Source organism: Monodon monoceros, unplaced genomic scaffold, assembly GCF_005190385.1.
Source record: "Monodon monoceros isolate NGI ecotype Baffin Bay Population unplaced genomic scaffold, NGI_Narwhal_1 Super_Scaffold_3, whole genome shotgun sequence".
NCBI classification, from domain to species: Eukaryota; Metazoa; Chordata; class Mammalia; order Artiodactyla; family Monodontidae; genus Monodon; species Monodon monoceros.
Genome location: NW_021703780.1, coordinates 32,054,232 through 32,081,912, shown reverse-complemented (window position 1 = coordinate 32,081,912; position 27,681 = coordinate 32,054,232). Strand labels below are relative to the sequence as shown.

The 27,681-nt window shown below is 55.0% G+C and overlaps 1 protein-coding gene across 1 annotated transcript in view; it reads left to right on the top strand.

Annotated features, from left to right (window-relative positions):
- TTBK1 (tau tubulin kinase 1) overlaps nucleotides 1-18,633 on the top strand; it is a 35,419-nt gene extending 16,786 nt beyond the window's left edge. Inside the window, exons 13-14 of the mRNA XM_029243777.1 lie at nucleotides 16,021-17,582; nucleotides 18,249-18,633. Of these exons, the coding sequence (XP_029099610.1) occupies nucleotides 16,021-17,582; nucleotides 18,249-18,633 (1,947 nt within the window). The remainder of the gene's footprint in view (nucleotides 1-16,020; nucleotides 17,583-18,248) is intronic.
- The last annotated feature ends 9,048 nt before the right edge of the window (nucleotides 18,634-27,681 follow it).

Here is a 27,681-nt window from a genome sequence, read left to right as displayed (position 1 = left end):
CATCAGAGATCAGACACACATAGGTTGTGCTCTTGGGACGTGCAGAGTGGAGGAAAGGAGACAGGGGGTGGTGGTGTGGGGTGGAGAGAAAGCCCAGAATTAAAATCAGGAGGCCGAGTTCTGGACCTGGGCTCATCCAGTCCCTTCCTGGTGACTGTAGGCCAACTGGGTCTCAGAGTTGGGGTGCTGAGCTATCTGGGAGGTTTTTCTCACCTTCAGGTGCACCCCGCTTGTCCTAGGAGTCAGCCTCCCACTGGGGAACTCCAGCCAAGGGGGTGAGGAGAGATTTGGGGGAGCAGACTCAGGCCTGTCGTACAGTCAGTCTTGGGCTCAGGTCCTCCTCATGACAAGGGTGGGCATTGCCTGTCTCAGTGAGCGATGAGTCGTGTGAGCCTGGAGGGGATGTTAGGTGCGTGCGGGCCTTGGTTTCCCCACAGTGTACAGCATTCTATGGCTGCGTGTGTGCCATAGAATGTCGGTGTCAGCTTACCCAAGAGCGTGCAGCGGTGTGTGGGCGTGTCCGTGTGTGTACACACGCATGTGGGTGCACATGTCAGAGTGTCTGTGTAGAGCGCGTAGTGGGTCTGCGAGTGTGTGGAGATCCAGGGAAGGCTAGAACGTCACAGCTGGCAGGGTAATCATCACAGTGATAGTTCTAATGAGGATGTAGTAGCTGGCACTGCTCCCGAAATTCCATATTCTACATGCGTGTCCTCACATACTGTGCAGAGGCCACATCCCCACTTACAAGGTAAGGAAACTGAGGCTCAGAGTAGCTAAGTCTTTAGCCCAGGGTCACCAGCTGCTAAGTGGTAGAAGCAGGATTTGAATCCAGGCAGCTGGCTCCAGGGCTGTGCCCGGAGCCACACAGTCTGAGGCCTGTGTGTTTAAGAGAGGAGCAAACACAGGCCAGAGAGAACAGATGACTTGTGCGGGATCAGAAAGAGCCTTTGTGTGTGCGGGGGGTGTATGTGTGTGTGTGTGTTGCATGCACACATGTGTGTGCGCCTGCTGGCTGGACTGTGGAGGCAGGTGTGCCTGTGGGCGTGTCATTGTGTGTGGTGCAGTCTCTGTGTGTGTCTGGGTGTGAGCACATGGGGCAGGACACGTCTTGGAGTATTTCAGTACAGCAGGGTGAAGCTGACTCCTTCCTTCGCCAAGGGCAGGGGAAGAGGGAGGAATGGACTGGCACATTTTTTCCTTCTTTTGATCTGGAAAGGGTCCTGAGCCCAGCCTGGGTGGGGGATCCAAAGCTGGCTGCACCCTGGAATCACAGTTTGTGGAACTCCCCCCATCCTGTAATGTAACTAGATTAAGTGGCTCAGGGCAGGCAGGAAGTCTCTATAGGGACCCCACCCTGCCGCCTTTCTGCAAGGAAGCCCCTCCTAGTCCCAGCTCCGTCGTCGGCTTGGTGTCTGACGTGTGAACTTCCTCCTAACAGCTCCTAAGATGGGAGCACCTGCAACTCTGTCACCTACCCCTGTGGGGAGCAGGGACGAGGATAACGTGGAACCAGGCAGTTTTAGAGCATCTATTGTTCTTTGGTGTGCATAGCATGGTACTTTAATCTTTTTCTTACACACACCTCGTTTTCTTCTCTCCGGAATTTACGGTGCAAATTAGAAGTGACCGGGAAAGCCAGGGCAGAGGAGAGAGCAGCAGACAGAGTGTGTGATTTGGGGGAGGGATGTTTACCCTCCTGCGCGGTTGTCTCTGGCTGATAACCCAGGGGGTCAACATTCCCTGAGTACATGGACATTTGTTTGGCAGCCCCTAGAGCATTTCCCTGCCACGTGTGCGAGGGGCTGGGGGACAAAGATGAATCGGAGCTCACAGTCAAGGGGGTGGGGTGGGGATGCAAAGGTGGAGACACGATGTTTACAGTCAAGGGACATAGGGAGATAACAGAGAACTTTCCTCTGCTAGGAACAGGGAGCCAGCCTGCCTGGGAAGCTGGGGTGGCCTCAGAGACATGACACTTCAGTGGGGCACTGAGGACAGGGAGGTGGCCACAAGAAGTACCTGGCCTGAAAGGGCAGGAGCACGCTGGAATTAAATCCCTCTGGCAGCTGACCAAACTCTGGCTGAGATGCTGAACTTGAGCCACCCGCATGTGCTGCTAGAGGGACTGTGGGCAACTGTGGGTACCTCTGGCCCTCAGTATCCCCAGGTGGGCCTGGGACCCCTAACCCTCAGTGCAGACAGGACCGGTTCAGAAGGATCCTAGACTTGGCCACAAAGAAGCTGGAAGGGACAGCAGAGTGAGGGCAAAGACAATCCTACAGAATATTCTGGCTCCTCACCTTTCTGCTGGAGGTTCCATGCCGGGTCCCTGGACCCCCATTCAATGGCCTCAGGGGCCCCCTCCTCCTCAGCCCTCTAGCAGCTGGCCCAGCCAGTCCTCACTGGCCCCGCCTAAAGATATGTAAACTGGCCTCAGTCCCAGGAAGAGCTAGGGGTCAGGATGGGAAACATCTGATGACAGCCAAGTCACCATTTCCATCCCCATAAGCCTGGGACACTGAGCCCCACTTTCCCTTTTCCCTTTGAGGGCACGAGGGCAGCAGGGCACAGGCGTGATTCTTCCCAACGGTGGCCAAGTGAGGCGGCCACACCCTGCCATGTGGCTCGACCTTGCAGAGGACAGGGAAAAAGCCACCTTGGAGAAATGATTTCAATCGACTCCTCCACCCTCCAGTCCTCTATCCCTTTCTTCATTCTCAAGAGTGATTTAAAGGGTAATAAAACAGTTCACATGACACAGCATTTACACCATGGCCAGGACTGTTCTAAGGGCTTTGCATATTATAACATCTGATCCTTATAAAGGTCCTATGATGTGGGAACCATAGTCACCCCCATTTTACAGATGAGGAAGCTGAGGCATGAAGAAGCAAAGTAACTTGCTTGAGGTCACCCAGGTAGTAAGTGGTGTAGTTGGGATTCAAACATAAGTAGTCGAACCTCAGAGTCCTACCCTCTGCTACGTTGTCACTGAGACCCTGACTGCCCCTGTCATGGGGGCAGGAGTGCCACCTCAGTGGGCATGTAGCTGGTGTTCTCTAGACCTCATGAAGGGCATGGAGTCCAGCCGGGGAGACAGACGGTGCACAGATGCTAATACATTTTAGAGCGGCCTTCCTGGGGGGCAGGATTTCCCCAGCCCAGAGGGAACCCCGAGCTATGTAGAGCTAAGCCAGGAAGGCATCCCGGAGAAAGTGAGTGACCAAGGTCTCTGCAAGGAGACCATGGTGCGAGGAGGAGACCGGGAAAGGGCATTGGAGGCCGGAGCCTAGATTGTGAGGCAGGAAAGTACTACAGTCTGCACCCCTCTGCACCCTGCCGGACCCTGCCGACCTGCCCGGGACGCCGGTGCCGCAGGGGCTGTCAGCGGTGGGGTGGCCCCCCGAGACGGAGCTGTCGAGTCTGTGCCTGACGCCTCTTTTCCCTCCACTCTCTTGGTCTCTTTCAGTTGGAGGAGGACAGACTCTCGGGGCACTCCCTCCCGCGGTACAGCCCCCTGCGACGACTGGCGTCCTCCGTTTTCTCCTCCTCCACGCTGGAGACCGAGCATTACCCTCACCCTGGCGGCGGCGGCTCCTCCGGTTCCCTCATTCAGCGCAGCCGCTCGGCGGAGAGCAGCCCCGTGCGGGCGCCCCACCGGCGCCACGCGCCCCTGGCCGCCGGCAACCACAGACTCGTGCCCTCGGTGCTCCGCATCTCGCGGTCGCAGCTGCAGCAGGTGTGGGCCCGCTTCACGCACAAGACCTAGGCTGGGCCCCCCCCCTCCTGGAGGGGGCAGGTGGGGGGGGGTGGGGAGCAGGCAGAGACCGTGGTTCCTTCCCAGGACGCAATAATCACATACTCATACACCCTGTCCCTCCCCATCATGCAATACGGCCCCCTATAACGATGGCCCAAGGTACTGTAACGCCCCGCCCCTCACCCCCCATCGTCTCCCTTTGCTTGGCGCCAGCCAAATGGTGCAGGGAGGGATGGGGCTGTTGGTGCAGCTTCTGGGACAGGACAGGGGCCCTGGGCTGGAGCCACCAGTGAGTCCAGAGTCCAGTGGAAACCAAGGTGTCAGGGAGAGGCATGCTGGGTCAGAGTCAGTCTGGAATGGGGCTTATTCTTTTTAATCTGTGATCTCTTGGCATAGTTGGGCCTGGTCCACCCTTGAGGGGAGTGCCAGGAGACTGGGTCCCTCCTGGTGTGCTGTGTGTCTGTCTATCCTCATGGGGCAAGGTGTGTGGCCCTGTGTGTGAGACGGGGACCTGGCCAGCCATATTTGGGGCTTGGTGGGAAAGTGCCTCTACACTCAGTGGTATGGGAGGAAGCAGCCCTGTAACCCAGTGAGCCCTTCCCATGCCATTGTCACAGAGGACAGAGTCCTCGCCCTCCCACATCTCAACCCAGGAGGCCTGGAGCTCAATCCACTGTAGGCTGTCCCTCCCCCAAGGCATATGTGCCATCATCCACTTGTGGGATTGGTTGCCTGGCCCAGCTCCTTAGGAGCTGAGCAAGTATGAACAGGGGCCTGGGATCTGCCTCTCAAAGCGAGCTGGAGCCTCGGGGTGAAAGGACCCCGTCTAGTAGCAGTGGCAGAGAGGGTGGTTGTAAAGGATGAGGTAGGACCTGTGAGCTCAGGACAAATTCCAGACACAGCAGTCCCACCACTGCCCCTCTCAGAGGGTGACTCATTCCTGTGGGTGCTCAGCCAATCTTTTTGCCCCCCAGGGGCGGTGGTGAAGACAGAGCAACAGAGCACCTGGTAGGCTGATCAGATGGGGATCTGGAGATGGGTGGGGCATCAGGATGCCAGATTGCTTATGCTCTTTCTGCCTGTTTCTCAGCACCCAACCTGTCACTGCAGGGACCCCCAAGGTTCTCTTTCTTCGTTCCTGCCCATGTCAGCCAGCGCCTCTGTTCCCCTGGGGAATGCGGCAGTGGTGAAGATGGCTCCAAGAAGGGCAGTGCCTGTATAGGGAGGGAAGGAGGGGAGGAGACCTGAAGGTTTGCAAAATGTTGACTGCAGTAAGGTTGCGTCTGTGTGTGTGCTGTGCGCATGCAGGTACGCTTATGAGTACGAGTGTGCTTATGTATGAGCATTTGTGCATGTGGCAGGGGTGTCACGGATAGATGCTCAGGCTGTGCGCTGCCATTTACATAGACCCTAATGTGAATGGCGTCCACTGAAGTTGCACGGTGCTGCAGTCCTGTGTGTGTGGGTGTGTATGAGTGTGCGTGTGTGCGTGTGTTAGGGAGTCAGAAACATGTCTGTGCAGTCCTTTGTAGTTTCCTATGTACCTACTATCATCCTGGCTCCTCTTTCTCCCTCCTTCCTCTCTTGATGTCTGCTTCCCTCCCAGCTCATCTCCCTTCAACTCCTGTCTCTGGTTGCGGTAGAGGCCTCAGGGCCCCTGCCCCAGCCTAGGGATGCCGTAGTGGGTGGGCAGTGCCCTGAGCCAGGCTGTCCTCGTGGAAGGCTCATCCACGAGAGCTAAGCCTGCACCCACCACCCTCCTTTCTCCAAAATCGGTTTCGTTTTGAGGATATCTGGGCCAAGAGCACCCTCTCCATCTAGGAATGAAAGCCAGACTCGGGCCCACCCCCATCCTGACTGCTCATTTTTGAACCTCCCCAAGTCCAAGCCTCTGTTGCCCCCCGGGATGTGTTGTGTGGCTCTGCATCCTGCGGTGGCAGAAGGTAGAGGAGGGTCAGGGTTGACCCTCAAGAAAAGAGGGAAAACACAAAGCACAAAGCTGAGGGGGTGGGATGGACAGTAGGCCTACTCCCCGTCTTCTGGCACTGGCCCCCTCTCTCCCTGCTACCCTCTGGCCCTCTTTCCATCCTCTCCAGCTAGTGACAGGGGCTGAAATGAAGAGGAGTCTGTCCACCAGCCACTCTAAAAGTCAGCAGCAGTGGGGTCAGGGCCCCTGTTATCTGGGACTAGATGAAACCAAGCACTCTGTTATCCGGCATTTCCTTCCAGAGGGTTCCACTACCCGACCCTGAGCACAGCTCCCACTCAGTGACCAGCACCCTGAGGTACTCTAAGATCCCAAAGTGCCTTGTGATATATCAGAGATGATGGCACTAGCTTCAGCCTCGTTTTAGCATTAGACACATATTTCTGTTTCCAAAGCTTTTGGAGGTGGGGAATCCTGTTTAGCAACCCCAAAGTGGCTGAATTTTCAAACACACACACACACGCACACGCACACGCACACACGCACACACACACCAGAACTGATAACTGTGGGAGAGGGTGTGTCCTTTAAAGTAAGATCTTGATTCAAAACATTTTGTCCTTTGGGGGACATCCTTTTACGTGTCCTCCGTAGTGGAGGAGATACAGTCTTATAAGCCATAAAGCTCTGAACTAACAGGAAGTGATCTTGATGATATTGAGATTATCTCAGGGCCCCTGCCCCAGCCTAGGGATGCCGTAGTGGGTGGGCAGTGCCCTGAGCCAGACTGTTCTACCTTTTGAGGGTAGTTCTGACTTTTGGAACATCTAAGGCCATTTGAAGCCACGTGTGTTGGAGCAAGTTCATGTGAAGCTCAGCCGAGCCCTGCGTGGTTTGGAGTTGGGGTGCCTGTCTCTAGGTCCCAGGCTGGGTAGGGACCTGCAGTGTTGTCAGGCTCCTTTGGGTTTCCCAAAGAAGAGGTCAGTGTGTTTCAAGAAATGATACCCTGCTTGGGGAAAGCACATAGCCTCCCCAAGGTCGGCTTTGAAAAGAAGCAGTACTCTTTGTTGTATTGGAAAACGATATTTTCATACTTTAAAGTCACACCCTGCATGTAGTGGTGGCTTCCAATTATTAATTAATTTATTTTATTTAACAGTCACTGGCACACAGAGCTTATTATGTGCCAGGCAGTGATCTAAGCACTTTACAAAAATAACTTGTTTGATCCTCACAATAGCCTCGGAAGTAGATCCCAGGATTATCTGCATTAAATGGATTAATCAGAATATCTAATTTACAAAAGCATATTAAAAACCCCACCAATGCCGAATAACTGAGGTCTTGTTTGACGGGAGTTTTAAAGCATTTTAGTCTGTGTATTGGTCTATTTACTATTTACTGTCCTTTCTGGTTGGCCCCTCCTCGCTCTATCTAGGAAGAAGGAAGTTGTCTATGAGTCAGACTCTCTTTCCTTCTCCATCCCAGAGTCCAGGTGGGGGTCACTCCAGAGTACTGGGGTTGGTTGAAATGGCTGGACCCTGTCTCTCCAGAGACCCCAACCTCTCAATCCCACATGGCCCCAAGTATCCCATAGCAGCTCTGGGGATTAGATGGGTGGAGTAAGAGTTTCGGTGAGAAAGCAGGTGCTCAAAACCCTGTCCTCAGTGGTATTGGTGGAATCCTTGGCGTCAGGCTCACAGGCAGGGCAGGTACTGGCATTGGTGACCACTGACCATGGAGATGTGATATGTCACCAACTCACATGTCAACAGGAGCCAAGCAGTGTCAGGGAGAGGGCACTTGTGGGGATTGTGGTAAACAGAAGGACCACCACCAGTCCTCAGCTCAGCCAATTGTTGCCAGTATCTTCCAATTTTTAAGTGAAATCTCACAATTTTTAATTAGTGGCATCTAATTTTTTAAAAGCAACAACTTTTTAAAGAAAAATCACTGTGTGAGCTAAACAAAGCCGGTTTACAGGCAGAGACCCTGAACTCAGTTTGAACCTCTCTGAGCCTGAGGACTCACTCACCCCCCCAAATCTATCCAAGGCTGTAGCACTCAAATGGGGGCAGTGTTCTGCCCCAGGAACTCAAACTGGGTGGGCTTCTTAAGAGAAGGCAGTTCGTGGCCAGTGGGGCTGTGTGCTGGGTGCTGTGTGTCCATGTCAGTGAGCTCATGGTGTGTGTGCCTAAGTGTGTGTGTGGGCCGGTGGGTTTGTTCATGGCAAGTGGGGTCCTCCTCAGAGGACCAGTATTTTCTCTGTGGGGCAGGAACCTGAGTCAGTGAAAAATGCTCTAGTAAATTCTCAGTAATGAATAGACACCCCCCCACCCACTTAAGGCAGCTTGGGTCACAGCAATAACCATTCAACACTCACCCCTGCCGCTAGCATCCCGAACCCAGCAATCTCCTTTGCGTTTCCAGTTGTGGGGAAAAGGGGAATAGCCCTGCCCAGTACATGGGGGAATAGTGGAAACTCTGAGCCATGCTGGTACCTTAACCCTTGCTCCCCCAGCCAAGAGGGGCAGGCCCCTCCAATCCCAGGAAAAGCCAGGGTTCCTCTCTGTGGAGGGGCCCAGGACCCTCCTTTGCTATTTCTCTCCTCTGCCCTGCTTAGATCTCCTTTTCTAGGGAGGGGTGGTGCTGTCTGCCCAGGCAGTGGTTGCGGGGGCCTGGGCTACTGGGGTGTGCAGAAAGAGCTGTGGCAATGTGTCTATATTGGGTGGCCAGGGGAGGGGACCATGCTTAGGGAGGATATGGAGGCCCCTGGCTGTGGGAGCATAATGCTGTATCTCCTGCTGTCCTTCGGTTGATTTGGTACCTGAGGATGGAAGAATAGACCTCTAAGGAGGGCCCGAACACCACCCCACACCACCCCAAACTCCACTGAGATTCCAGCCCATAGGGCAGGAATCAGCCCACCCCCATGGGCAGTCCTTGGTAACAAGGAGTGTGGCAAATCACTCTTCTTAAGTTGGGGGGCACGTCCCCAAAGTTTGCATTATTCCCATTAGGGACAGAGGTGCCCCCTGGGACTGGTGGGGTCAGCCTCTGAAAATTTTAAAGCATCCTTCTCCCTAAGGGAGAGGCTCCCAGTCTGAGGACCACATCCCTCAAATATCCCAAATGGTTTCTCACACCACCCAGTGGGCTTCCCAGCTTAGGGAGCCCCTGGGCTTGAATGGCCCCAGCCCCCCAAGTGAGTAGTTAAGAAGCAGTGGGGGAAGAGGGGCAATGAAGCCCAAAGGACTATGGGAACCTTCCTAGACCTCCGCTTCCACTTGGTTCCGCCGTGCGTCCCACCACATACCCTCCCTTCTACCTGCACAGGCTCTGAGGGTGGGGGGGGCTTGGGGTTCACCTTGCCACGACTAACAGCCCACCCCTCCCCCCCTCACACACACACACACACACACACACACACACACACACACCCATAGCTGCAGGCACACTTCATGCACTCTCCGGACAGCAAACTAGAGGCCCCCCGCCCAGGAGAGCACGAGGATCGTGTTTCCGGGCCCCTCTCACAGGTTTATCACTGTATCGGGACCCCCATCTACCACATTCCCCTTTGTCCGCGACCCCTGGACCCGCCCCCGCGGCCGTCGCACCACGAATGTACGTTCAGTCTTTTTAACTAGCTGCTAAGCGGCGTGATCAGGGTACCGCCAGGCCTCCGAGCCCCGGGCTCGAGACCCGCCCCTCACGCCGCCAGAGCTGCCCTCCCGGGCGCCCCGACGTGTGCGCCCGAGGGGGTGTCAGCCTCTGCGCCCCGCTCCCGCCGAGCTGCCTGCTGCTAAAGTCCTCCCCCGGGTTATCGCCCCCAGCCGCCCGCCGCCCCCGCGCCGCGCTGTGCTTGTGTTAGCTTCCCCTCCGCAGGCTCTCGGTCGCAGGGTCCCTGGCCCGGGGCGGGGCGGGGCTGGAGTGGTAGCTCGCCCCTCAGGGCTTCAGGGCAGGATGCTGACGAGGGCTGGGAGGGGAAGCTGGCCAATTCTCCGGGCTCGAAGAGCCCCTGTCGCCCACCCCTGATTCCAGTTACCTCACCGCCTACAGAGCTGCCCCCTCCCCCCGCTAAATAACTGGCCTTGCAATTGGATGCCAAAGAGCCCAGAGTTGAGGGGGACCCAAGCTTTGAGCCTAGGTCTCTCAGAGCCACCCAACACCCCCTTTTGGCCCAAGGCCCTGCGTCCGTGTCTCCTGCCCCACCCCACTTACACCACTGAGGGCCCTGGGGTTCCCCAAACATGCCCCCACTTCCAGCTCTTCTCTCTTCCCACCCCCGAAAATAAAACTCAGGGACCAACATCTGCTTCCTTTGCACTTGCTCCGTCGACCCCTGCCCCACACTTGGAGGGGCTTCCGAGGGTGAAGAGGCGGGGTTCGGGGCCCATGTGGCTGACAGTACTGAGCGAGGAGAGGGCTGGCCCCTGCCCCCTAAGAGGTGAGACTGGTGGAATGGGGGAAGCTCAGCCCTGGGGCCCACCTGAGCCCTTTCCCTCCAGGGACCCAAGGAGCCCCCTCGCATTATTGGGAGACACTTCCTGATCGAGATGGGGAGGGGAGCGAGGGATAGGAAGGGGATTGGTGAGAGGACCTCCCTCCCGGAGGTCCCAAATCCCAGCCTGTTTATTCCTGGGCTTCCCCATCCCATCACACACACACACCTCCCCCGCATTTTGTACTGCAATAATACTGTATTATAAGCTTGCACTATTTCCCGACCCCGGCCAGCATAAGCATGCGCGAAAAACTCGAAACCACACACACACACAGGAAGATGGGACGCTTTTTTTTTTTCTTTCTCTCTCTCTCTCTCCGGGGTGCGTCCTCAGTGTACAAAGCGGCGTCGGGGGGCGGGGGTGGGTCCCGGGCCCGGGTAGAAGAGCATGCACTGAGACCCTGCCCCTAGACTGCGAGTACTGTACAAATCCAACACTTGAAACTGACACGCACACGCGCGGCGCCGCCGGGGAGGGGGGTGGGACACGGCCACGCACCCCCGCGCACACGGCCACGCACGGGCGGGGGTGGGGGGCGCCCCGCCGTCAGGCGTCGCTGTGCGAGGGATCTTGTGCCTTTTAAAGTCCCTGTATGTTAATGCAGACAATCCGGAGAGCTTGTGTACTACCAAATCCTGATTAAAGACGCCTTCCAGGAACCTGCACTGCGCCTGCTTTCTTTCACCCTCCTCCTTCCTAACCCACCATTCGATGCAGAACCAATTCTGGGGTCGCCGGGCTGGGCAGAGGGCAGGGTCTGGTCTTCTGCTGACTCAGGGATGGGGTGGGGGGCAAACTCCAGATCAATGGATCCAGTCCCACTCCTCTTACCTCCGCTAAGACGGGCTAGATCGGAAAGGGACCGGAGGTTTCAGCCTAGTTGGACTTGAGCAACCCTCAGGAGGTGGCTGGCTGTCTCCTTTCATCCGCAGGAGGGCTTTGGGGGTGGACTCTGGGCTTTGGGGCCGACTCCAAATCGCCAACTTGCTGGAGGCGGGGTGCGGAGTAGGAAGGTGGGTGTAGTGATCAGTTTTCTATGGATCAGACAATTGAGGCCAAGTGTGTGCTGGGGGTGGGAAGCCAGAATGCCAGAGAGCCCTGTGGGAGGGAAGGGCACGGGAGCCTTCCCCCATCCCCTGCTTTAATGGGGGGTCTGAAGTAGCCCTGGCTTGGGGGAGAATGGTCTGTTGAGGGGGATCAGTGAGAGAGTGGATTGTGCAGAGCCAAGGGAATGCAGGGATAGAATGTGGGTTGAGGGAGAACTAGGACAAGGAGAGGGGTGGGACACAAAGAAGGAGAGGATTGCAGAGACTTTGGAGACTGCAGAGAGAGGGTGAAAGTGGAGAGGGGCTCACCCTCTCTCTGTCCCCCACCCCACCCCTGCAAGCCTGCAGCCACAGCACCAAAAGAGGAAGATGCTTTTCTCGGGGCCTAAAGCAAGTGTGTGGATAGAAGAAGGGCAAGCTACAGCTGCATTTCTTGACCCGCAGAGCATTTAGAATGTCCCCAGGCTGTCAGATCCTTGCCCTGGGGCAGCCAGGGAGGGGTTGGGGACACTGAGATCTGGGGGTCAAGTATGTGAGGATCTGTAGAGACCTAGGGTAGGCAGCTGCCTTCCCAGGTCATCTTACCCCTTCCACCCAGATGACTGCCACAGGCCAGTGTGCCCGGGGTGGGTGGCAGCCCTGGGTGTGGCGTGGAGGAGCAGAGGGAGGGCTCTTGGCTTGGCAGATGTGGTTTGAGAATAGAGACCCGGACAGACAGATGAAGAATCTGGGAAAGGCAGAGGTGGGCAGAGGAAGCTACCCTGTTGACTTCTCATCTCCAGTTTTCAGTCTGGGAAATTATGGCAATTGGCGGTGGGGGGGGGGGTCCCCTGGGGAGGAGGGGAGATGGGAGGTATGCGCTGGGCAGCTGCTGAGGGAGGAGATGGGGCACTGCTGTGAGAGGCACAAAGCCCTCCCCGCCCTGCAGTGAGGGAGGGGCGGGGTGTCAGAGTTCACACTCCTCTTGTCCATCGGCAGCCCCCCTTCTTTGACCTTGGGACTGTGGGCTGATGTGCAGTGCACAATGTCTGGGACTGGCTAGGGTCCAGGCAGGAGAGTTGCTCAATGCACACTGTGTGGGGATGGGGGTATGTGGAGTAACCTGTCTCCAGCGTCAGTAGCAGAGAAGTCAAGGCTGAGGAGAGCCCAGTTTTGTTGGTGGCAGGGGCAGTTGGGAGTCTGGTCCGTCTACCTCTGTTCACTTCTCCGGCTGACTGGAGTAAACACGGGCTTGGGCTGAGTTCTGAAGCTGGTGAGGCCACATGCTGCTGCTCTGGGCTCAGCGGAGGCAGGGGCAGGGCTGAGGCTTTCATTCTCTCTGTCTCAGCTCCAAAGGCCTGCCTCTCCTCCTCCCACACTATTCACCCTCACCACATCTGCCTTTGGCCAAACTCCATCGGTTCACCAGGGAGCTTTGAAACAGGTTTCCGGGCCTCAACTCTGACCTACAGAATCTAGGGAGTAGGACTCAGGGCTCTGTTTTTTTAAAAAGCACCCCCAAGTCACGTTGTGCCAAGCATGCTGGAGTACCACGATAAGCAGACTGGAATCATAAAGGGCCACTGCCCTGGGAAGGGAGCAGGAAGGTGTGAGCTTCCCCAGACCCCGACTTCCGCTTGGTGACACCCAGCACTGTTTCTTCCCTCTGAGATAGACTGGGAGAGTGTCACTGCTGTCCCCCTCCCATGGTGTCCTCAGGCCTATAGGGCCAATCACACAGAGGCTATCCAGTGACCGTTGGCTGACTGAATGAGCACAGGATCACATGGGCATTGGGCACAGGCATCCAGGAGAGGCCAGAAAGGGTGTGGGAGGACTTCCTGCTCTCTGAGGAAGGAGGAACTTGAGCCCAGCCCTGGCCCTCCCCAACATGGAGCCAGATGGGGAGGGGCTTTGAAATAGAAAACCCAGCATGCCCAGGCCAGGGTGGGCTTGGCAGTGATCCTTAGGGCAAACCTGTCCCTACTCTGAGGTTCACAGCTCTGCTAAAGGGCAGAGGGTCCTGAGTTTCTCCACGAGGGAGGATGGGAGGCCGGTGAGGCAGTGGAAAGAATTCTGAGCTCTGGGCTACCCTGGGTGGTGTGCTTTGTGACTTGGGCATGTTGATGCTTCTCTCCAAGCCTCAGTTTCCCAGTCTGATATTGTCAGCGATGCCTGATTTCCAGCTCTCATCCCTCATGTAATGGAAGGGGAGGGCTTTGAGATGAAAGGAGAGAGGGTTCCAGCTATGATCATCTAATGTGGGCACTGTGAGCAGAGGATCTATCCTATGGATCGGGCTTTTCCTGAGAGATCCAAAAACTGGCCGGATGGCAAGGGAAAAGGTGGTTCTAACAGGGATGTCCGAAGTGTCAGAGATGGGACAGGGAACATAGGCAGAAGTTCTGCTGAGAAAGAACGGCTTGGTGGGGCTGAAGGACATCCCTGCTGGGTAGGATGTATCTAGTGCTGGGTGGGTGAGCTCTGAGCCAGACAGGATAAAAACATAATCAGAACACACCCCCGAGTGTGCTGGGGTCCTGTCCAGTGTCTGATGCTATTTTGTCTTGCATCGCTCCTCCCCACTCCATCAAGGCCTCACTGATGGTCTGACTGTGAGGAAGATTATGGCAGTTAAGGATGGGAGAAATCACAGCCTTGAGCAAATCTTGGCCTTGGGGATTCCTTCCCCTCCACCAGCCTTTGGGCTGACTGCACAGAGACCTCAGCTGGGAGAGCCCCTTCTTTCCCCACCCCCCGCCCACAGGTGTGGCATCCAGGAGTTTCTGGGGTTGAGGAAGGAATCAATGATCTTCAAACCAGAGTGAGCAGGGTGGGGGTAGGAGGTGGGGGGCAGGGTGGGGAGGGAGCTAACATTTATCAGTCAACCGCTATAAGTCAGCCTCATGGCTAACATGACCTCATTTATGGTCACAGCCTTTGTGGAGGATGCATTATCCCCATTTAATTTCCTAATCTAAAGATTTCACACTCCATGAAAACAAGGACCAGATCTGTCTTGCTGATCCACAAATTCACAGCTTCTAACATAGCAGCCAAGGCAATAGACATTCAAGGACTTCTTGAATGAATGAATGAAAAACCCTTAAGAGGCTCAGTGTTTATCAAGAAAGAGAGCCATGTAAACACGTGCTTGTGAAATAGAGGGTGGAAGGTTCTGTAATGGAAGGATGTGGGAAAACAAGTAGAGTGATGAAGTCGGCTTGGTGGGTGGACAAGAAGCTTTTGGGGAAATGAGCTGTTTTAGCTGGGTCCTGGAGGAAGAATAGGAATTTGTCATGTCAATAGAGAGAGTGAGAGGACCCCCTGGGCAAAGGAAACTGCCTAGGGAAAGACCCAGAAATGTGAGATGCATGAGGCATTTAGAGAACTGCTGGAACGTAAGTGGGGGACCAGAGGGTGCTGCTCAAAGTGAGGTTGGAGCACAAGGTAGGAGTCAGATCATGCGGTGGGGTGGGGACAAGTGGGGGGGTGGGGATGCTCATGTGCCAAGCCAAAGACTGAAACTGTCTCCTGAGGACTGTGGGACCCACCATAGGTTTCTGCAGGTTTGAAGCAGACAGAAATGGGATCAGATTTAAGTTTCAGGAAGATCACTTGGGCAGCCGTAAGAAGAACGGATGGGCAATGCAGAATGGGAAAAGGCTGATGGCTGGGGAACCACGAGGCAGGACAGGGCTGTGCCCAGGGGCATAGGGCAGCAGACACAGATGTTCAAGAGGAATGCCTGGCAGGACTCCCTGAGAGTCTGGATGGCACCTGAAGGTGTTGGAGCCCCTCCAGGGCTTCTGATCTGCATGGGTTGTGTTTAGGAAAACAGAGGCCCTGTGTGTTCAAAAGGCTAACAAAGTGCTGGATACCATCAGTACCATCCCACCAGGAACAAAGCCATGTCAGCCCTAATGGGGCCTGGTGCATTGTGGGTGCCTGGGGATGTGTGTGATTGTCAAGGGCAGAGCCAGAGAAGACACAGCAGCTGAGGTCCTGGTGAGATGGTCAGGCCTTTTGAGTCTGGAAGGAAGGGGGCTAAGGGCAGATGTGGCAAGAATCTAGAAAACCAAGGACATGCCATCACATTGCCAAGAACTCTGCACAAAGCTTCAAAGGGTAAAACTTAATCAAGTGAAAAGAAACTGCCTTTCATAGGCTGGCTGTGAGTTTTTGGAGGAAGTGTGGACTCAAAACATACCTACAGAGGACTGGAAAATTCCTGGCTGACAGGCAGGTGGGAAGGGGGCTGGAGCTCCAGGGGCCCAGCCTGCACTTCAAGGGGTGGAGGACAGCCTGAACTTTGCCCTTGTCTGACAGGTTCTGGTGGCCCTGGTGGCCAGCTCCCTGGCTGCAGAGGAACTGTGCCCTGTGAGGAGGCAGTAAGGGCTGACCCAGACACTTGCTGCCTCTCTCTGGACCTGGTTTCCTACATGGTGGCTATGATGGCTTGCAGTTGCCTCTGGGTTTCAGGATACACATAGGATACAGAAGAGTCGGGGTAAAGGGAAGACTGGTAGACAGAAAAGCCACCAGGATCAAGGCCTGGGACCTCAGGGGAACTGGAGCATGAACACAGTTATTCATCAGAGATTTATTGAGCACTTACTAGGTGCCAGGGACCATTCTAAGCCCTGGGGACAGAGCGATGAGCAAAACAGCCCCAGCATGTGCTCTAGTGGAACTCACAGTCTCACGGGCCTCCTAGCCTGGGAGTGCAGTCAGGCCTTTTCCGGCCCCGGATGGGGGGGGGTGACCTCAGTGGGTCCCTGTGTGTGCCCCTTGCAGGTATTCTCCGTGGCGCCCCCGTTTGAGGTGAATGGTCTCCCGCGAGCTGTGCCCCTGAGCCTGCCCTACCAGGACTACAAGAAGGATCTCTCCGATTACCGTGAACGGGCTCGGCTGCTCAACAGGGTCCGGAGGGTGGACTTCTCGCACATGCTACTTGCCACCCCGCAGGTCCCGCTGACTCCTGTTCAGCCTCAAACAAATGGGAAGGAGGAAGAGGAGGAGGAGGAGGAGGAAGAGGAGGAGGAGGAGGAGGAGGAAGAAGAGGAAGAAGAAGAGGAGGAGGAGGAGGAAGAGGAGGAAGAAGAGGAGGAAGAAGAGGAGGAGGAGGAGGCAGTGGCCCTGGGGGAGGTGCTGGGGCCACACAGTGGCTCCAGCAGTGAGGGCAGCGAGAGGAGCACGGACCGGAGCCAGGAGGGCGCCCCGTCCACGCTGCTGGCCGATGATCAGAAAGAGTCCAGGGGCCGAGCCTCCATGGCTGACGGGGACCTGGAGCCTGAGGAGGGCTCCAAAACGCTGGTGCTCGTCTCCCCTGGCGACATGAAGAAGTCGCCTGTCACTGCCGACCTGGCCCCTGACCCTGACCTGGGCACTCTGGCTGCCCTCACTCCTCAGCACGAACGGCCCCAGCCCACTGGCAGCCAGCTGGACGTGTCTGAGCCAGGCACCCTGTCCTCTGTCCTCAAGTCTGAGCCCAAGCCCCCTGGGACCGGGACAGGGCCGGGGGCTGGGGCAGTGACCATAGGGGCAGGGGGAGTGGCAGTCACCTCCTCGCCCTTCACCAAAGTCGAGAGGACCTTTGTGCACATTGCAGAGAAAACCCACCTCAATGTCATGTCTTCTGGTGGACAAGCCTCCCGGTCTGAGGAGCTCAGCGCTGGGGGGGAGCTGGGCCTGGAGGTGCCCTCTGATGGAAGGGCTGCGGAGGAGGGGGCCTCTGTGTACCTGGAGAACGGCATTGCCCTATCAGGGCTGGTGAGCTGTGTCCTGTCCGCCCCCCCCGAGAGCAGCCCCTTGGAGGTGACCACAGACTCACTGCCCAATGGCCCAGCCCTTGCCGATGGGCCAGCCCCGGCGTCCCTGCTGGAGCCGGGTCCCGAGAAACTGGCCACCGTCTCCCCCAGTCGCCATGCCAGGCCAGGCCCTCGCCCCAGGAGCCGAATCCCTGTCCTGCTGTCTGAGGAGGACACAGGCTCGGAGCCCTCAGGCTCACTGTCGGCCAAAGAGCGGTGGGGCAAGAGGGCGCGACCACAGCAGGACCTGGCGCGGCTGGTGATGGAGAAGAGGCAGGGCCGCCTGCTGCTGCGCCTGGCCTCTGGGGCCTCATCCTCTTCCAGTGAGGAGCAGCGCCGTGCCTCTGAGACGCTCTCAGGCACAGGCTCCGAGGAGGACACGCCTGCCTCTGAGCCCGCGGTGCCCAGGAAAGCCGGGCGGGCAGCTGCCACCCGGAGCCGGATCCCCCGTCCCATCAGCATCCGCATGCCCACGCCTGCCGCAGCCCAGCAGCCCCCTGACAGACCCCAAGGCGCGGTCCCAGCATCTGACACAGCCATCACCAGCAGGTGAGAAACTGCTGCTAGTCCCAGGGCAGGCAGAGGGTGACTACAGAAGGCCCCCACCAGCAGACGCTTCCCTGAGCCAAGGGCTATTGATAATTCAGGAAGGACCCTCAGCCACACCCCCTGTCCACCACCTCCCCAACTAAGTCTCTCTTCTGACTCAGGTCCCAGCCCTCTCACTGGGCTCAAGGGAGTGGCTGCAGTGAGTGTGTCTGGAGGGGTTCCAAGGAGGCCAGGCTTGGGAAGAGGTTGATGGGGGCCAGTGGGGTCCACACACAGCCTCTGGCGTGCCATGGGGCATTTGAGGCCAAAGGATAAAGGCCAGAACAGTTGGGAGAAAACATTATTCATATTAATATAAACATGGGTATATAATAGAGTAGAATGTAAAATCCATGCGAATTTTAAAGATAAAACAGAGACATCAAACAAAGCCTGGAACAAGCTCTTTTGGTAGCAGCCTGGGAGTGTGTGGCCCTTAGAGGTCCCGTTCTGGAGGATGGGGCACCATGCCTCAGTTTATCCATCTGTGCCAAGGTCTCCTCAGTTTCATCCAGCTCTGAGGATGCAGGACTCTGGAGCTCAGTGCCCAGGGAGATTCTGAAAATGTCTTTTTGTTTCTTTGCCCGCCTCTTGTCTCTTGCCTTCTGCCCTCCGCACCTCCCGCAGGCTCCAGCTGCAGAAGCCCCCAGGGACGGCCATTGCTGCTGACCTCCGTCCCAAACAGCCCCCCGGCCGTGGCCCGGGCCCAGGGCGAGCCCAAGCCGGCACCAGGCCCCCGGCCCCGCGCAGTCCCGGCCTCCCCGCCTCCTCCGCGCACCATCCCAGCGCCTCCCCCCGGAGCCGGTCCCTGTCCCGCAAAGAGAGCCCCTCCCCCTCGCACCAGGCCCGGCCGGGGGCCCCCCCACCCCGGGGCGCCCCGCAGGCCCGGGCCCAGCCTGAAGGCACCCCCTCCCCGGGGGCCCCCAAGAAAGGACCCAGAGTGAAACTCCAGACTCAGCGCGCAACCAAAGGCCGGGCGGGGGTTGCGGAGGGTCGGGCTGGGGCCAGATAATGACGCGCGCGGCGCTCCGTGGCCCCTCACCCTCACCCCGGCCCCCCACCTGCAGCCGGCCACACTGGAACAGCTCCCAGCACAGCCTTACGCGCCTGACGCGCGCCACCCGCGGCCCCAGCTTCCTGCCTGCACCCGCGAGGACGCGCGCCAGCACACGCCGCGCCCACCCGCCGGCCCTGCGGAAGGGGACGCGGCGCCGCGGGGGGAGTGTCCGCCTCCCCATCCTTCCCTGTCTCCGCCCCTCCCCCTGCTGCCCTTCAGGTGGGGCAGGCTCACCCTACGCCCCGGGGAAGGCTCAGCGACTCTTCACCAAGGACTCCACGAATGGGGACGCCCTGCTAACCACCAGGCCTCTGCTGCTCTCCAAGCCCCCCCAGGGAACTCTGCTTACACATCCTGCGGCGCCTTTCCCTCCTCCTGACCCTCATCCAGCCAAAGCTAAACGCCCCAACCCTTTCGGAAAGGCAGCCTCAAATTCCAGAAGTGGAGGCTCCAGCCTCCCACTAGGGGTTAATCTCACATCTCCTGGGAGCTGTGGTGGTTGGAAAGGGCTCTTCTCAGCTGCCAGATGGGGGTTGGGGAGGTGAGACCTAGGAGCCATTGGTCTACTGTGGTGTGAGGAGGCAGGTCTGACCTGCCCCAAAGTCAGTACCATCCTGGACACCCCTGTAGGAGGCAGTGGACAGGTGATGGGGGAAGGGTGCTCCCTTGCGCCTCTAGGGTGCAAAGACCCCCTCCCCCTTAGTTTGTGTGGGACCTCAGTGGGAACCATCAAGTGTGTGTGGGCTGCCTTCCTGGGCAAGTGTTTCCCAATGGGAAGTTAGAGGGGGGCTTTAAAAAAGGTTTCACCCCTTCCCTTTGTCCCCGGATCTAGTGCTCAGGATCCCTCACCATCAGGAATTCCTTCTTGCCATCTAACCTCAATCTTGCCTACTGCAGTTTCAGCCAACTTCTCTCTCTCCTGAATTCAGTGGAGGTGGAGAATGGCTAGTTATCATCTTCTCTGCACTGGCCCTTTGGAGGTTCAGGGACTCAGTTCTAGCTGGGTCACCATCCCTGTCCTCCTGCCTGCGGGGAGTAGGCTGGATCAGACCATCATCTCCCCCAGTGGGAGAGAGAGCAGAAATAGGCAGACAGACAGACAGCTGGCCCCTGGACTCAAGGCAGAAAGGCCCTTTTAACTTCCAGATTGTATGCTTGTGTGATAGGTCCAGCCCCAGTCCCCTCCGCCTCCAGCTCACCCTTCAGCCTGTCCCCTCTTGTCCTAATCCCAACCCGTGCGGCTGAGCAGTCCCTGCAGCGGTGAGGCCTCTGCTGCTCCATGAATGGATATGGGGCCTCCTCCGGGGTCTGGCTCCGCACAGTTCATCCCAACTCGTCATCAGCCTCAGCTGCCTGCATCCGGGCCAAGGGGCTGCAGAAGGGGTGGCCAACCCTGCCTACCCGGGACAGGTCCCCTGCGGGTCTTCTCCATCCGCAGCACACACAGCCTCTGCCCCCTGGCCTGGCCCCTCTGTTCTTCCCTGGGTCATAGACAGCAAGGCAAGACAACCAAGGGAAGAGGAAGAAAGGTCCCAGCCTGCCGCAGTGATCTGGCAGCATCCAGCCACCATCGCTTAGAAGGATGCCCATGAGGAAATTTGCCCCGAGAGAAGCCTGGCGGTGCCAGCTGAAGCCCCTGATGGAGAGCCGGCAGCTTGGGCAGCTGCTTCTAGGCCAAGGTGGTGGTTTCTCTGCAGACCAGCCCAGGGGAGGACTCCAGGGTGGATGGCCTTCGAGATTCACCCAATGCTGACGCAGAAGCTCCCAGAACACTCAGGAAACCTCTCCGGACAGAGCCCTCTTTGTCAACCCGAGACCCTCCCAAGGCCTCTGCTGCCCTCTGGATCCAGCAGAGGGGGTGGAGGAAGGGCCACTCCCTCCCACCTAGAGCTTCTCCGAATGACAATCAGCTCGTGCCAGGTGGGGACCCGGGCATGACCCCTGGTGCCCAGGTCCTGGGCCTGCTCCTTGCCACCAACCGAACTGTGAATGTAGGGCCCCCAGCCTCACCCCTGCCCCAGGACCAACAACACCCTGGTTTGGTGTTGGGAGGGAAAAGGGGGCGGCCTGAGAGAGCCCCAGGCCCATCCCACCCTCTCGCTTCACCCAGCACTGGAGCTGGGCAGAGACACAAAACCCTGTCTGCCTTTGGGATTCCGGACCTCCCTAGGGCTCCCAACTGACCTCAGGCCTCTGCGTCATTGAATGTCACTGAGGTGGGGGGAGGAGAGGAAGGGGCGAGTGTGCGAGGGGGCTAGGGGATTGACTCTGCTCTTCTCCCTCAGAAGGATCCAGGGCAGAGGAAACCACACCTTCCAGTGCCCCCACCCCCAGCTGCAGCTTCTTCCCCTTGGGCACCCATTCCCTGCCACCAAGCCTTCCCAGTCCTGAGCGCCTTCTCTATAAAAGAGTGTCACACCACCACCACCGCACCCCTCCAGCATTTCCTCATCACCACAGCCTGTGTCACTGGCTCGGATGCAGGTCTGCTCACCCGAAAACATGCCTCCCCTCCCCAGCTGCACTGTGCACGAAGAAGGTGCAGGCGAGGAGCCGGGCCCCAAACACGTGGGCTGCCCCCTTCCCAGATCCTCGCAGGGGCCTGGCTTGCTCAGTCTTCTCAGCTCCGGGGACCAGCCCTGGTGGTCATGGGGTAGGGGGCAGAGAGTTGCCCTTGCCCTCCCCCTGGGGAAGCCACTGAAGAATGTTTACATGCCAAAAAGAATGTAACACCCTCCCCCACCCCTCCTAGTCACTGCATGGCCTCTGCCCACCTTGCACCTGTCCACCCGCCACCCCCACCCCCTGGAAGCCCCTGTCATGATTAGATCGGGTCTCGGAAGGGAAGTAGCCATCACACCATTAAAAAGCCTGTGGACCTTTCTTTCTGTTGGCCTGGACTCTTTTTCATTTGGGAGAGAGGGCAAAGCCCAGGCCCTGGGGCTGGAGGTAGACAGGAGAGAAGAGAGCAGGTTGGTGGGAAAGTGGGGAGGGACTGTCATGGAGGCAGATTGTCTACAGAAAAGGATATGGAAGCTCAGGATGGATACTGGAAATTTGCTCAGGCCTACACTGGTGGAAGGGGATGGTCCTGCTGTCTCTGACAGCAAAGCTCAGGCTCTCTTGGCTCCCCTGGCTCCCAGAGACTCTAAGTCTAGCTTTGTGCAGAGAGGGAGGGAGGAAGAATTTTCATTGCCCCCCAAATTAACAGACAAATATACAAGTGTTTGGAAAACCATAAAGTACAGCAGCTTACAGGCAAGGAAGATAAATGGTCATTATTCTAACAAAACCTATGTAAATCACAAATGAACAGAGCCTCCACTCCTAGAAATGTATCCTATGGATATACTTGTAAACTTGCAAAATTATATGTGTCCCAAGTTATTCATGGCAGCATTCTTTGAACTCTGCAAAGCCTCACCTGCAATTCCGAAAGCCAAAAGTTTCTGAAACTTGGGAGTCTTCCCATTAGATTGGCATGGGAATCATTTGGTAACAAAACCAAAGTGAGTGTGCCTCACTTTGTTCCCAATCATTTGGTAACAAAACCTGCCAAGACTGTTTATAGTCTTTATTAACTCCATTTATCATACATGTTTGCAGTGGAAATACTAATGTGTTTGATTGCACGGCGCTGCCTTAGATCCTACTAGGGCGTTTCATAATATATGGAATATGCACTGAATTGCCTTTCTAAATATAAATATATTCTGGATTCTAAAAGATTTTCGATGGTTTGGGTAAGAGACTGTAGACCTGTAAAAGCAAGTGCTCAGAAGTCATCTAAATGTCCGTTAATGGGGGCCTGTTAGTAGAACATGGCCACCCGTGTGACATGGTGGGGTACTGTGAAGCTCTACAATGAAGGAGGTGGCTTTTTGTATACAGTAAAAGAACTGTGTGTGTAATGTCCAACTGTGTAGATGAGTTAGAGGCCTCTGGTTGCTTTGGGAGGCGAGCTGGGGGGAGGGAGGCTGCAGTATAGTATACTCGCTGTACTTTTTGGATTTTGGACCCTAGGTTCACTATGTGTGAATCTTTCACCTAGGCAATACGTAAATAATTTCTGTCCCAGGGTAGGCTCCCAGCCCTGTCTGAGATCAGAGAGAGAAGGGCCCGGGCTTTGACGTCCTGCTCTCCCTCCGAGAAGACCACTCCACCACAGCTCTGACATTCCAGAACCTGTGTAACCATCTCCTGTTTCCCTCCGTGACTTCCTGGGCCCCCCTTTCTTTTGACGTGATGCAAGGGGGCTCTAGGGTCTGATTCACTAGCTTTCAGTGGGGCCCCCATGTGCTTTTACCTTCCTTCTTGTTCAAAAATGTCAAAAGCAGGTCATATTTGTAGTAAAAAGGCAAGTGCTAAAAGCATATAAAATAAAACGTGAAAGCCTCCCATCCACAAATGTGACCATCTACAGGTAACCCCTGTGAACCACTTGGTGTATACCATCTCAGACCTTCTTTTATGTTTATAATAATAGCACTCTCTCCATATATATTTCTTATAAATAGAGGAGCATATTACACCTACTATTCGGAAACATGATTTTTACACCCAGCAATGTCTTAAAATACAGATCTTCCTTGTTTTTAGTATATCATAGAGTTGTACAACCAATCATCACAATCAATTTTAGAACATTTCCATCACCTCAGAAAGAAACTCCATACCTATAGCAGTCACTCCCATTTCCCCACAACCCCTCTAGCCCTAGGCAATCTACTTTCTGGCTCTATATAGATTTGCCTATTTTGGACATTTCATATCACTGGAATCACACCACATGTGGCTCTTTGTGACTGCCTTCTTTACACAGCATGTTTCCAAGGTTCATCATATTTAGTTTTTATCAGTACTTCATTCCTTTTTAGGGCCGAATGATATTCTGTTGTATGGATAGACAACATTTTGTTTATCCATTCATCAACTGATGGACTTTGGGTTGCTTCTACCTTTTGGCTATTATGGATAATGCTGCTATGAACATTCATTTACGAGTGTTTGTGTGAGCATATGTTTTCATTTCTCTTGGGTATATATTCTAAGTATATAGGTAGGATGTAGAAGTAGAATTGCTGGGTCATATGGTAACTCTATGTTTAATATGTTGAGGAATTACCAAACTTTTCCACAAGGGCTATACCATTTTACTTTCCCACCAGCAATGTAGGAGGATCCTCGTGTTCTTTTTAATGGCTACGTAATGGTCCATGGCATGAATGTTCTATCATCTATCCAACCAGCTCCACATTGTGCTTTCATTAGAGTCTTTCCAACTTCTCACTATTTCAAATAGTGCCAAAATCAATATCCTGGCTCTAATCTTTGCTTACGTCTAATTCTAGGAGAAATCCCCAGAATAATCAAGTAGATGAAAAATATCTTGTTCTATTTTTTAATTTCTTTTATTATTATGAATGAATGAAAGAATGCCAAGGATTATTCATTCATTGTTGTTTAGAATTCCTTCAATCATTCATTCGTTCAACTAATTCTGAGCCCCACATGTACCAGAGGCTATGCCAGACATGGGACACCATCCAGGAACTGAGACAAGGCAGAGTGTACCCTCTAGGAGGTGGCTGTAAATTAACTTTCACTTTACACGATGCTCTATGTGCACTGATACATGAGGCTCAGGTAGGGCCTCCCAGGTCAGACTGCAAACTTGAAGGAAGGCCCTCCGATGAATATGACTCTAAGACTGAATTTTGAAGGAGAAACAGGAGTTGGGCACATAGAGAGCAGTGGGGGCAAGGTGTGGAGGTGTGAGGACTATGTGTGGTTCAGTGTGGTGGTCACTGGTGTGATTCGGGGAGTAGAGAGAGGAGTGAGGGGGGGCAGGACCAAGCCTGTGACAGGGGTGGGCTATGCCAAGGAGGACAGCTTTAGAGGGTTACAGAGAACCCCTGCCCGCCCTCCTCCCCCAGGAGCCTGAGACCTGCGAGGCACACTCACTTCCCTCACAGCTTGGCTCCACAGGTGAGGACCTGCCCAGCCCCCCGCTGACCTTCTCCCCACTCCCTCAGAAAGACTGTCTTTTCTGTTCTAGGGCCAAGAGACCTCTGAGGACAGCGGCACAGAGAAATGAGTGGCTTGAGCAAGGTTCCTCAATCAGGGGCTTGATAGGGGCCAAAAGACCCAGGACACTGGAGGGGCCTTTGTTAGTAAAGAGAGGTCCTTGGGGGACACTCTGGAAAAAAGAGACCAGAGTGGGAACGTGGAGGGTGTCATGTCTCTGATCGTCATACACTGGGGCCTGCTGAGATTTTCCCATTGTCTACTCAGGAGTCAAGGCCAGGATAAGAGCTGAGACCAAGCCAAGACTGAAGGGTGGTCAAGATGAACTTCTAAGCCCTCAGCCGATGCAGGAGCCTAGTCTTGCCCATGGTGATGTGCTGATGGGGGAGGAGAATCTGCATGGTCATTGGAATTTGGCCATTAGTCAGAGGGAAATATGAGACAAGCACATTTTCATCCGTTCCAGGTGGCATCTTCTGCATTCCTCTCCATCCCATGTACAATTAAGCCCAAAGTAGTGTAACATCACCCATTGCCACCACCATCAATTTTACCACAATCACCACCTCTATCTCCATTACCTACTTCTAACTCTATTACCCACCACTACCAGCACCCTTATCACCCAAATCACAGATACCCTTCTCCATCCGCTGCAGTCACCACCACCATCACCATCACCACTACTAGGCTCTGATGACACGATTAACAAGAGAGACAAAATTCTTGTTCTCCAGGAGCTTATATATCTTCAACATGACCACCACCACCACCACCATCAGTATCATCTACCACATAATCCTCATCACCACCACTGCCCTCATAACCACATCACTATTACCACTATCCCTAGCCCCATACCCTTCATCCCTATTCCAGTCACCATCATTTCTGCCATCAGTATGCCCACCTCCATCACTGGTATACCATCCATCCCATCACTATATTTCCCACTACAATGGATTCTGTCATTACCACCATCATCAATGTAGGAAATGATTACCTGGATGGTAGCAATGATTAATGGTCAGTGAAGCCCCAAGTAAGATAGGGAGGTCACTCAGTGGAGAGAGAGGAAAAAGAGTAAGAAACACTAAAGTGTAAGAAGTCTCTATTGCAGGCAGTCCCAAATAGGGAATTGTTTACCCCAGGAACTTATTCTTTCCCAAACCCTCCAACAGTTCTAGTGTAATTTCAAGTAAGGAGTTGTTTTTCCCATGCACAAGGCTCCTTCTCATCTAGTCTGGTATAAATGAGAGTCTCCTTCTATCTTGGCCTCTGAGCCCAAGTTTGGATTCCCAGGTTGGAGGGGCATGGGGATGGTTAAAAATTTAATCAAAACCAGCTCTTGAGTGGTGATTCAGAGCTGATCAGTACTCTGGTTAGACTCCTGGCATTTCCTACCTTGCTTGTCCTTGCTTTTCCAGCCTCCAAACATCATGGTCATTGTCACCACCATTCCTTGATGACATCAGAGAGGAGAGCTGCCATATGGGGTGGAGGCAGGGAATAAGATGAAGCTGGGGGTACAGTTAATGTCAAATTACTCTCTGTAGAAAGGGGCTTCAGATTTATATCTGAGTTGCCTAGAAGCCAATGCAAAGAGGGAGAGGTGACTATTAGCTACGTCTCATGTTAAGGCAGGAGAGAACCCTCCACTGTGAAAACGAAGGCACCACAGCCAATGCCCAGGGTTGACCTCACTGGCTGTTCTCTCTGGCTCTGGAAAAACCTCAGAGTATTCCCCTGTGGAGTCGCTGGAGGGACCATGGTGATGAGATGGCTGCAAAACTTACCTCTCAGGAACCGCAAACAGTTATGGTATTTTATATTTTTATAGAAGTGATTACATAGTATCAAATGAGGGAGGAACCAACAATGTGGGGGTCACATATGGGTGAGAGCAAGAGGGAAGGAGTTTCTCACTCTTGAGCTGGCCTCCAGAGTGGCTGGGGCACGCACCAGGTGAATAGGAGGGAGGCCAGGGCTGCCTTCAGGACCGCACCCAGGGTACTGGAGGGAATGGGGCATGGTGGGGAGGGGGTCAGAGACAGGCTTCGGGAGAGGAGTCATATGGAGGGTCATATGGGCCAAGCTAGGGAGCTGGACTTTCACCCTCCAGCAGAGGGAGCTGGTGAGGAGTTTTTTGTTTGTTTGCTTTTGATGTGGACCATTTAAAAAGTCTATTGAATTTGTTACAATATTGCTTCTGTTTTATGTTTTGGTTTTTTGGCCACGAGGCACGTGGTATCCTAGCTCCCTGACCAGGGATTGAACCCGCACCCCCTTCATTGCAAGGCGGAGTCTTAATCACTGGACCGCCAGGGAAGTACCATGGTGAAGGGTTTTAAACAGAGATATTACCCTGTCAGATTTGTGTTTTAAAATGTTCATTGTGGTGGGTGTGTTGAGAGGGGTGAGACTGGAGGCAGGGGGCGTTGTATCACTTATTTTAACCCTCTCGCCAGACTGCATGCTCACTGGGGGCAGGGACTGTGGCCGAGGCATCTTTGTACCTTACAGAATGCTGACGTTGCACAAGAGACTCAATATCTTTTACTATTATCACCTTCTGTCACCACCACCAAATCACTGCCCTCACTCCCAAGCCTATTAGCATCACCATTAACACACACCATGTCAACAATTTAGCTCTTTTCCCAGAGCTTTCTCAGTGAGCCCAGCCTAGGGCAAACTGGAACATCTCCAGCTCAGCAGCTTGGGTCAAAGGCCTGGGCAAGAGTCAGGGGTCCTGGTCCTCCGTCCAGCTCTGCTGCTGAGTCACTGTGTGAACCCAGCAAGCCGTGCTCCCAGCCTCCCAAACACTTTTTCTTAACTCTTCAAAGTGGGGGCTAGATTAAATAAGAGGTTTTCAAATATTTTTGTTGCTTAGGCTCTTTAGAAGCTTATTTGCCAACCTGGTGTTTGGAGAATCAGATCAGAATAAATCTGACATTGCTGGCTTTCCCTGTGCTT